This window comes from Brassica oleracea, chromosome C2 (assembly GCF_000695525.1).
Source record: "Brassica oleracea var. oleracea cultivar TO1000 chromosome C2, BOL, whole genome shotgun sequence".
Classification (NCBI taxonomy): domain Eukaryota; kingdom Viridiplantae; phylum Streptophyta; class Magnoliopsida; order Brassicales; family Brassicaceae; genus Brassica; species Brassica oleracea.
The window spans coordinates 51319198-51330360 of NC_027749.1; the positions used below are offsets into that span (position 1 = coordinate 51319198).

Consider the following 11163-nt stretch of genomic DNA (forward strand, 5'->3'; position numbering starts at 1 on the left):
CTTTAGTTTGGTTAATATTAAGATAAATATATAGTTGTAAATGAAATAATAGAAAATAGTAAAAAATAATAAAATAACGAAAGTTTATGTTATTTTTAGCTGCGAATAAATTAAATATTTAAAGTACATTTATATTTTTTACTTATTTCTTTATTCGTTTTGCAATTTTTTGAACAATAAAATAGATTAAAATATATTAGCAAAATTCAAATGATGATGGTTAGTGTGAGAAGGATTAGATAATGTATAATTAGAAAATAGTGAACCAAATTGCAATAATCTAAAAGAAAAAGGATCTAAAATGTAAAAAGACAAAAAGATGACACATGGCAGCAAACCCCCCTGCCACTTGTCGGAAGAAGGGAAAAAGTCTACTTTATATATAAAGATATGACCATTTATATTCCGCAGTCTATTTTATGTTTAGTTAATTTATGGTTATGTGAATAATTAATGATGATTAGAAAATGTAAGAAAATAAATATTTTCTTAATCTATGCGTATAACTTTAAAACGTCATCTAAAAAAATGAAGAGTTTTAAACAGATGGAACCAATAGAATAAGAAAGAATAATCACTATACCTTGCTGTCAACTTTAAGAAGAGGTTTGTTACCCACGTATAAAGCCCCCATAAGCTGAAGTAGAGGAATCTCAAGTGGGAAATTAAATGGTGTAATGATCGTTACCTGTATCATATATAACTTCACAGTTTCAAAAACAAAATAGAAAATAGAAGTTTCTAAAGTTAAAAGGTATCAAGGAAAGAATGTCTTACAGGACCATAAGGCCAGCGGTAGCCATGACTTTGCTGACCATGATGATTACCAGGCACTGCAAAAGACCTTGCCAGGAACCGCACCTGGTATTAAAAGAAAATGAAAGCAGAATCGTTAAACAAATATTCAAAAGATGTAATTTTATAGTCAGTCACATAATTGAATGTGTATATAGTTCTTGAAAGTGAGAACAGGAACAACATAAAATAAATAAAGACATTCATATACCCAATGTTGAAGAAATCACTAAGCGATAATTAGGGGCTTTTTAGGAGAATAGTGATTAGGCGGATGCCTAGACCGATTTTTTTTTAAAATAATCGTTCAAGAAAAATCGTTTTATTAGATTCTATTTGAAGTCTAGACCGATTTTTTAGAACACTGCATTACCTGATCGCCGCAAAAGTTCTCTAAGAACTTTAGTGTGACAAAGACTTCTCCAGCAGCTTGCTGGTAACTCTTTGGAGCTACCCTTTGAATCAACCTCGTGAAGAAATCAGATACCTAATAGTGTATATAACACACACAATAACAAACAACCAGTAGCTCAGTACACAAATTATTCAGGAAATCTGATTTTTGAATTTTTAAAAATAAATAAAACATATGTACCTTTGGTAAGGCGAGCATATGAGCTGCCTTGGTCGAAATATCTCCATATAAAAGGTACCTTTAGAAAACATGACCATATGTGTTTAGCAGTGTTCTAAAAATTGGTATAGGTAGCACCTAGGCGTCCGTGTAGGTGGCAAATCGGACATAAACAATATCATATTTTTATAACAAGTCTAAGCTCCCGATTAATCAATAATTTCACAGAAAACGCCTAGCTATTTCTTAAACATTGGTCTTTAGTATATTCAAGGAACGAAATAGATTAGATTCATAAAGCTTTCTTAGATCCCAAGCAAATAATACCTCTCTGGAGACTTGAAAGGGTTATGGAGACCATGTTTGGGACACTGTGACAAGCTCTCAACAAATGGCTGCAAAATAGAACATAGTACAGACAAAGTTAAAATTGTGACTGGATACAACATTGCAGTAATAAGCTCAAGACTCGCGCAGCTGAACTCCTGATTCATCCACTTCAGAGACTTTAATGAAAGGTTCTCCATTGAGAGGATCAAGAAGTGTTATAGTTAGAAGATCCTATCCACTTTCCCTGCACTATTAGATATTAAAAAGAAAAGTATTATCTCAGAACATTCCACATCAGCACTTCAAAGCAAAAAGCTCTGTGAACTAAGTGACTGGATACAACATTGCAGTAATAAGCTCAAGACTCGCGCAGCTGAACTCCTGATTCATCCACTTCAGAGACTTTAATGAAAGGTTCTCCATTGAGAGGATCAAGAAGTGTTATAGTTAGAAGATCCTATCCACTTTCCCTGCACTATTAGATATTAAAAAGAAAAGTATTATCTCAGAACATTCCACATCAGCACTTCAAAGCAAAAAGCTCTGTGAACTAAGTGAACACGTACCAAAGCTCTGTACTTCAGCAGGGTGAGCACCAGATATCTCCTCGGCATCTACCGTAGCAAAAGGTAATGAATGATTCAATCTGCAAAAGTCATGTTTATAACGATCTTTTGATCAAATAATAGTATGTTCATTTTGTAACAACAAAATAATAAACCTCAGATTTTTATAACACCAACTTGCTAAAGTTTATGTCTTTTTATATAATTTTAATTAAATCTTTATTAAAAAAACAACACTTTGCGAGATTGATAACCTGGAAGAGGTGAAAGAAGCAAGGAAGGTCGATGATTTGCTGTCAGAGAGAGACTTAATCTTAATCAGGAAAAAAAAAAAAAAAATAAATAAGAACCCAAATGAAAGATGTTCTTAATCTTAATCAGTAAGTCTTAATTGACCAATTTGTTTTTGGTCTTTACGCTAAACCATTAATTAATAAATAAAATAATAATATGGAAGAAAATAGTTTTTTTTTTAAAACAAATATCCTTTTTGTCTTTATCTCTTTTCTTATACGGTGAAGCAAAGGAAAGAAAAATATCTTCTTTGATTCTCTCGAATCTCTATTTGCTATATACTCTTTTTTTTTTCATTATCTCTCTCTCCTGATTCACAATTAGCTTTTGCTTCATTGTTCTTCATAAAGCTTTTGAATTTCAGGTTAGTCTATCTTTCTTCGTTTGAATCCAAACATTTAGTCTTTCTTGTTTCTCTGATTCATAACTTGCATTGAAACTTAGGCTTTACTGATTGTATAAACGTAGATCTTGATCTCTGCTTTGTGGGTTCAATAAAGTCGAAAACTTTATCAGAAATAATGTGTTTGTGGTGTTTTATGAGATTAAAAAAAAAAAATCAGTAATTACTATTGTAAAGAGTTAAACTTGAAAGGTTTGGTCTTTCAGTGCAGTGTTCTTTGTTTTCAAGCAATGGCAACTCCAGCTAGGAAGAGACTCATGTGGGACTTCAAGAGACTGCAGAAAGATCCTCCCTTGGGGATCAGTGGAGCTCCTCAAGACAACAACATTATGCACTGGAACGCTCTCATCTTTGGGTATATACAAACCCTTTAACCATTTTTTTGTTTGTCTTCACTATGCTTTTCAAACTATAAACTAAATCTCTTTCTTTATTGTCTTTTTGCAGACCTGATGACAGTCCATGGGATGGAGGTAAACTCTGTCTTATTGCTTCCACATGGGTTTTGAGTTTTTTTTAACTTATTAGCTAAAGCTCATGTTGTTAATCTGTTATAGGTACCTTCAAGTTGACTCTTCAGTTCACTGAGGACTACCCTAACAAACCACCAGTGGTTCGCTTTGTTTCTCGGATGTTTCATCCGAATAGTAAGCCCAATCACGCACTTGAACTAATATACTTAACTAGATTTTGACCAGCGATTTTGACCAGCTTTTAATATATTTTGTGGGGTGAAAATTTAGTTAAAAACACATCAAATATTTTGTTAGAGATGTTAAAATTAGTCTCATTTAAGATATTTTGTTAGAGAGTATTTGATGACCAAAACATGAGTTATTGATTTGATGTTTGAACTTTGGTGCAGTTTATGCTGATGGAAGCATTTGTTTGGATATATTACAAAACCAGTGGAGTCCCATATATGATGTCTCAGCAATCCTCACATCAATTCAGGTTTTTTGACAATATGAATCCTCCATTGCATTGTAGGCTTATGCATAAACTAACTAATATATTGTTTTGGGCTTTTTTCTTTACAGTCTCTGCTTTGTGATCCAAATCCTAACTCGCCAGCAAACTCTGAAGCTGCAAGGTTGTTCAGTGAGAACAAACGAGAGTACAACAGGAAAGTTATGGAGATTGTGGAGCAGAGCTATGCTTAATAATAATATAATGTAACTATGTACTGCCTGTTGAGTAATTGGAGATTGAATATATTTATCTTATAAGTTTCAGAATTGAGTTTTTTACACATTTGAACTTGAACAGAAAACAGTAGAAGATAGACATCCAATGAACTTCTAGTTATGCCCTGCGAGATGGTTTAACTGTCCTCTTCCTCCTTGTGTTGCTTCCAACGACAATGACAAGGAACTTTAAAACGTGACGACCCATTTATGTTTCTCAACGTTGGTCTTTGTATGGGGTCGGTCCAATAGTCTGAACACTCATCATCTGACAATCGAAACTTTAGTTTAATAGATAAGAAAAAACATAGAAAGAAAGAAAGACAAGTCATTATCCAAGTGGATGTCATGTTCTTAATTTTTTATCTGATCGATTCTGTCATCTAACCCTGACTTTTTCTCACTAGAAACAATATAATTATTTATTTCACCTAGAAAAAAAACATTATATATGTATATTTTACCAAACACTTTATTTGGAAAGAACACTGTTTTATCGTTTTCTGAGCATGTAACACGCCTGAATTTGTCGGTCATCGGCAATTATCATTAGAGGGCGTGATTGGGAAACAACAGAGTGAATGAAAAATAAATGGAAATGGAGTAAATGAAAAAGTGGAAATCAGCTAGAAACAAAACAAATAGTAAGAGAAAAGAGATTAAGGAACTCGACTAAATGTATTTCTCTAGTAAATGTTAGAGTAAATGTTAATGTGTTTTTTTCTGTTTCTAAAGTAATTGGCTGAAAGAAGAAATGTGGAGCTGGTGATCGGACCAGTGTGGGAACTGGAACCGCAACATGACCTAACTAGGCCGCAAAGGCGAGGATTTGAAATTTCTATCCTATTTTGCAGTGACCAGGAACACCGCATATGAAGTTTTAGTATCCCAGTTTTGTTAGACTGATAGTATCAGATCCGGTCTGATATCTAGCTAATGGTTTAGACGGTTCACACAGCTCCAAATCATTGTGAGTGACTTCCGGTGGCGTGCGAAGGTTTTTGGAGGCCTAAGGCGAATTAAAAAAAAAAATACATTTTACATGATATTTATAAACAAAAAAATTTATTCAACTTCAAAGTTTTGAATTAGAATATACATATAATATGACACTACAAAATTTTAAATTATTACATAAAAAAAATTTCACCAAACTTTTATAAACGAAAAAATTAAAATCATGATCAAAAAGTATGAATTTCTAGTATAAAAGAAAAGATATGGATTTTGGATTGAAATGTTGGTGCCTGTTAAAAAGGCAAATCTTATCATTTAAATTAAATAGTAAACTATATATTCAAATTTTTTTTTTACCAAATTTTCATACATATATAAAATAAATCTAACTCATAGCATATAAAAAGAAGACACAATATGGATCAAATATTTACAGTTTTTTAGAAGTAGAATCTTTATAGTTTTATTTATAAATATAGCAAAATTAATCATAAGCCTAGTTATTTTAAACAGAAGTCACAATTCAGAATTCAGAATCAAATAAGAATAAAAATCTAACCAAGAGAATATGTTAACTGCCTTGTAAAAATAATTATTTTGTAATTAGGGGCCCTAAAATTTCTACAAAACTTGGGGACCCTAGGCAAATGCCTTTTTCAAAAGGCTATAAGCACGGCTCTGGTGACTTCAGTGACGTCGTGAAAACCATTGTTGTATTCAAAAACCAAAGATTCTCCTACTTGAAAAGTTCTTGAAGAATCCCATGCTTTGTCATTAACACCCATCATGGTCCATCCGCTCGAGTCTCCCACGTTGTGTACAGTTCCTCCAACTCCAAAGAGAGCGAGAAGAATCATCAAAGAAGTGAAGAAGGTGTTGCTCTTAATCAAAGCCATGATCGATGTTTTGGTTCTTTCTTTTTCTGGAACAAAAAAATCAATTGATGTGAAGGACAACGAGTTTGAGAGAGATTTATTGAAGTTTTTGAGAATGGAAATTGAGAGGGGTGCTAAAAGCATCATCATTTCTATTCCATAATTTATTCTAAAAACAGAGTGAAAATAGAATATAAACATAAAATAAAATATTGTTATATAAATGAATTGATTTTTTATTTTTTTGTTCATATTCTATTTTCCACTTTATTTTTAGAGTAAATTATGAAGTGAGTATGAATATAATTTATAAGAGTGTCTATATAGAGGATTTGGTGCACCGCTAATCGTAGTAATCCTTTTCCTTTAGTGATTACATAACTTAATTTTTCCTTTTTCCTCAATTCATTACGGATTGAAAAATTCAATACCTAATCCTATAAGTTTTAAGAACTTTGAAGTTATCCATAGTAAATTATACTCATGTATATTGTATATTTAATCGAATATAAAATTTAAAAGATACCAAATTATTGTAATAGTTAAAAGTATGTGAAAATTTAAAACAAGATATCTCTATAATTAAAATTTAGATATTATATGTATATATATATTAGTTATGATATTACTTTAATTAACATAGCTAGATTGAAAGAGAATAAAATATATTCAGAATAAATTTTACAATATGTTCTAATAAAATATGTCAAAAACTAATATTATGATTATGATATTTTTTATAATTAAACTACCTAAGTTAAGAATATTCCAAAAATAAAAATAAACAAATAAAATGATAGATAAGTAATACTAGAACAAATATAAAATTCAAAACATACTAGGCGGTGTTATTCAATCATGTATTTTAATAGAGTTTAAATCTAAACACAATCAATTGTTATTCAAATGATGATTCTAAATTCTATTGTAAAATCCAGTGTTATTTAATGAATGATTTGAATCCAAATTTTAAAATCTAGTGTTATTCAATTTTAAAAGATTTTAAAATTCTTTGTATTGTAAATTGATTTCAAATCATATCTTCTGGATTCTCTTGAACAAATGATTTAATTCAAAATTCAAGTTATTTTTCAGAGAATTTAAAATTCATCAACTTAAACTATCTTAAAATTTAAAATTTGATAGATTACAAAAAATTAATAATTGATTTGAAATCAGTCATTGAATAACACTTCCTTATGACTGTAAATAGTTAAAACTATAGGTGAAAAGGTAATAATTCTCAATAATTTATTTTTTTTAAAATTATTATGCATATTTTTCCAAAAATTAAAGATTTTACATCATATAACTAGAAATATAATAACTAACTGTTAAACTGTTACAAGTAATTTTATTAAAGCCATACAAATTTTATCACATTTTCTTATAAACATATAAACTTTTGTGGTTTTTTGTTCCTTAATATTTTTACTTTTCTGGAATTTAAAAATATATAGATAGTAATAGTTTTAAATAATCAATAACAATAAGTATATACACACATATCTTGGATAAAATTTTAAACATGTAACAATCTAGTTGATAATTAATGATTACATATATATTACTTCTTTAAAATTATTAAATTTAAAAAATTTATTTAAATAGCACACTTTTATAAGCATAATTACAAGATAAATTCACATTCTTTTTAAATAGGACTACTAAACAAGTTAAGGACATCACATTGTTGTTTAAGAAAACCATGAAGATACAGACATCTCTCATGTGCATATTCATCATCTCCCTATTTACTTTGCATCAGTGTATGTATAATTTTTTTCAATTATATTACTTATGTTTTTTTCGTTTCTTATTTAGTTAATGTTTGGTTGATGTATGATTTTTATGTGAAGGTGCAAGGACGGATATTAGAGAAATGGGTAAATCAAACATAATCATAGACTCAAATTGTTACCATACAAATTGGTTTAACAAAAGGGGTTGGTGTTGTACAGCCTTAAAAGGTGATCCTTGTTGGCGCGACAAAGCCTCATGTGATTCAACATGTCCTCGTCCTCGTCCTTCTTCTCCTTAAAACAATATATAATAAAATTAATGTATTAAATGTATTTGGTTATGCATGAAAGTAATAAATAATATAAAGTTATCTAATTTAACTTAATCTAGTATTATTTTATTTTGAAATTTAAAATATTTAAATTAGATATCCGAAAAGTATTTGGAATCTTTTTATTTAGGATCTTAATTAGTTATAAAAAATGACTAGATGTTTTGTCCACGGATATGAATATAATAATTTCACAAATATATTTTATTACATACATTATTAATTCAAAAACCTTCACAACTAAATTCTATTACTTCCAAAAATCAGCCAAAAAAGTTTATAGAAGACATAACTTTAGAACCAAATTTTTTATCACAAATGAATATTTCTCATAGTTCTATTGTACTTAACCATAACAAGTTTATGAGAAAATTGAAGCACTTGAGCTGACTAACCATAGGCTTTATTAACTCTTAACAAAACGCTATACAGACTATGAAATTCGCTATGATAATCTAACATCAAACTTATCCTTTCACTTAAACCCTTTGTAAAAAAAAAAACTTATCCTTTCACTTGGATTCTAGAAAACTCACGGTCAAACTGGATTGTAGTAATCATACTAAACTAAACTGAAGAATAATCGTTAACTGGAATGGTTTTTTTTGTGAGAATTAGCATGAATAGTATCGTTTAACATTAAATTATATAAATAGAGAAATATTTAATTAAATCTGAAAAACTTTTAATGGATACTAAAATTTTCTCACATCATATGAAACTAAATAATAATTATTAAGCATCACGAAAATAAAAAGTAGAAAGTCTTAGAGATAGGACCTAAAGGAAAAAATCTTATGTGAATGATCTATCAAACTAAGATGAAAAGAGAAAGTAGAAAAAAATTTAATGTATACTAAAATTTGCTCACACCATATGAATTATAACTCACTATTGCATAACACCTTCTTCACTTTTTTGAAAATAAAGTAATGTAACCACGGGAGGTTATTGGTAGACAAATTCTAGATGAGTTATGAAATTTTGAGATTCCATGGTTATAGGTTTATGAATTTTTAAAATTTTATTAAAATCCATTGTTATTGGTTTGAGAATTTTTAAATTCCATTCAAATCTTTTGTTATTCAAAAAGTTTAAGTTTCATTGATTTTTTAATTCTATTAAATTCTATTGTTATTGGGATGTAAATTCTCTATATTTTAACTCATAAAACTAGATTTGGAAAATATCATGTTTACCCGCAAGATTTGTAAAATCCAAGTAATAAAAACACACACACATACAAACACATATTCGACTCATCTCTTCTCATCTTTCATTCATACATCAATGATGACACTGTATATAAATTTTGAGAATTTTTTTTTATTATGAAGTTGTTTTCCTTTGTCTACTTTTGTTAGTTTTTTAATGTGTTTCTTGATTATGCAACTTGAAAGAAGAAGATACTGGTAATGTTCTTGTTTTCTTTGTTGTAAAATTCAAAGATTCGAAAGTTAGAAGATAAAAACGTACGTAATTTGAGATGATCTACTCCTTAAGCAAAATAAATAAATAAATCTACTGTTTGGAAATTTGGTATCTCGACGTTTATAGTGTCTTAATCAGTTGAGTTTTTACAAAAATAAAAATAAAAAGTGTTCTTCACTAACATTACTCCTAAAGAACCATCGGAAAGATATTGATAAAAACTATTATATGTCACTATATATTTGTTACCAAAGAAAGGTAGCAATGTGTTATATGTGTGTATATATATATATATATATATTACCTTTTGGAAAAGTTATTAAAAAACTTGTATATATTACCTTTGAAGGAATTTGTTTTGAGAAAGATATATATAAAAATCTTTGATAGTCAATAACAATCAATGAGAGTCAATACAAAATATTGATAAAGTTGATACAATATTTGTTAAATCTACATGGTTTTTTAAAATCTATCAACTTTAAAAATGATCAAACTCCACATTAGGCCTGGGCATAAAATCCGGAACCCGAAATCCGAACCTAACCCGAACCGAAAAATCCGACCCGTTATCCGACCCGAAACGTAAGAATACCCGAACGGGTCTTGTAGGGTGGTACGAAAAATATTCGAACCCGAAGTGTTATTAACCGAACCCGAACGGGTAACCCGAAAAATCTGAAATTAATAGTCAATATAAATATTTTGAAATATATATAAGTATTCCAATTATTAAATTCAATATTTGTGGTAATATTATATACAATAATAAATATTAAAATTCTAATAAATGCTTTAAGTACACAATTAGTTATAAATAAGTATTTTATAATTTGCTCATTGAAATAAAAAGTCTACTCTCTATAAGGCAATACATATTTTTTACAAATGATGTTTTTTTTCCTGTTTGATTTAACATTTTATTGTTATTTTATCATTTTTATATGTGATAGATTAATTTTTATTTATTTTAGATGTTTTTCTTTATGTTTTACTTCAAAAAATTTGTTTTTTACTTTGGTTATATCCGAACCGAACCGATATAACCCGAATCCGTACGATATATGATTACTTTATGGGTTTTATGATGCAATACAATTTTGAACCGAACCCGATCCGTACTAATAAAATTTTAGTATGGGACCTAGAAGCGTAAACCCAAAAATCCGAAAACCCGAAAAACCCGACCCGAATGCCAACGGGTACCCGAACGCCCATGCCTACTCCACATAAATTTTGGTTCCAATAACTCACGTAGTATTCTCAAAATCTTGTTTTGTGAGTTAAAATGTAAAGAATTCAACTTCCAATAATACTTACTTTAATTGATTTGTAGAATCATTAAAATCTAAAACTTTTGAATAACAAATGATTTTGTATAGAATTATAGAATCATCAAACCAATAACATTAGATTTTAATAACATTAGATTTTAATGAGAATGTAAAAATCTATAAACCAATAACACTAGACTTGAAAATTCTTAGATTCATTATAAATCTTAATTCCCGCTAACACCCCCTAAGAAGACCTAAACAAGACTCAAAGACTATATGAAAATTTCATGAAATGCAACCTAAGACTTTAAAATTGATAATATGAAGAAAATGAATGCAAACTGTTATAATAGTTGGACTATTCAATAAATAACATAAACAAAATTATAAGTTATGATTT

The 11163-nt window shown here is 29.0% G+C and overlaps 1 protein-coding gene and 1 pseudogene across 2 annotated transcripts; one reads left to right on the forward strand and one right to left on the reverse strand.

Moving 5' to 3' along the window:
- Positions 1 to 2593, reverse strand: part of LOC106324565 — a 6420-nt pseudogene extending 3827 nt beyond the window's left edge.
- A 202-nt stretch (positions 2594 to 2795) lies between these two features.
- Positions 2796 to 4216, forward strand: LOC106325232 (ubiquitin-conjugating enzyme E2 3). Of its 2 annotated transcripts, none has more exons than XM_013763265.1 (6): positions 2796 to 2923; positions 3174 to 3317; positions 3410 to 3435; positions 3520 to 3609; positions 3828 to 3916; positions 4003 to 4216. In XM_013763265.1, exons 2-6 carry the CDS (start codon positions 3193 to 3195, stop codon positions 4123 to 4125), a joined length of 453 nt encoding a protein of 150 aa, XP_013618719.1. In that variant the 5' UTR covers positions 2796 to 2923; positions 3174 to 3192; the 3' UTR covers positions 4126 to 4216. The 2 variants fall into 2 exon arrangements, with proteins under 2 accessions (XP_013618719.1, XP_013618718.1); XM_013763264.1 differs by having other exon boundaries at positions 2798 to 2923; positions 3169 to 3317.
- Positions 4217 to 11163: the final 6947 nt, after the last annotated feature.

What these genes read in the sequence shown, in the direction of transcription:
- LOC106325232 (XM_013763265.1), top strand. Translation starts at nt 3,193, where the DNA reads ATGGCAACTCCAGCTAGGAAGAGACTCATGTGGGACTTCAAGAGACTG. An exon ending in TGGAACGCTCTCATCTTTGG is followed by an intron (nt 3,318 to 3,409) that starts GTATATACAAAC and finishes GTCTTTTTGCAG; the next exon opens with ACCTGATGACAGTCCATGGG. An exon ending in CAATCCTCACATCAATTCAG is followed by an intron (nt 3,917 to 4,002) that starts GTTTTTTGACAA and finishes TTTTCTTTACAG; the next exon opens with TCTCTGCTTTGTGATCCAAA.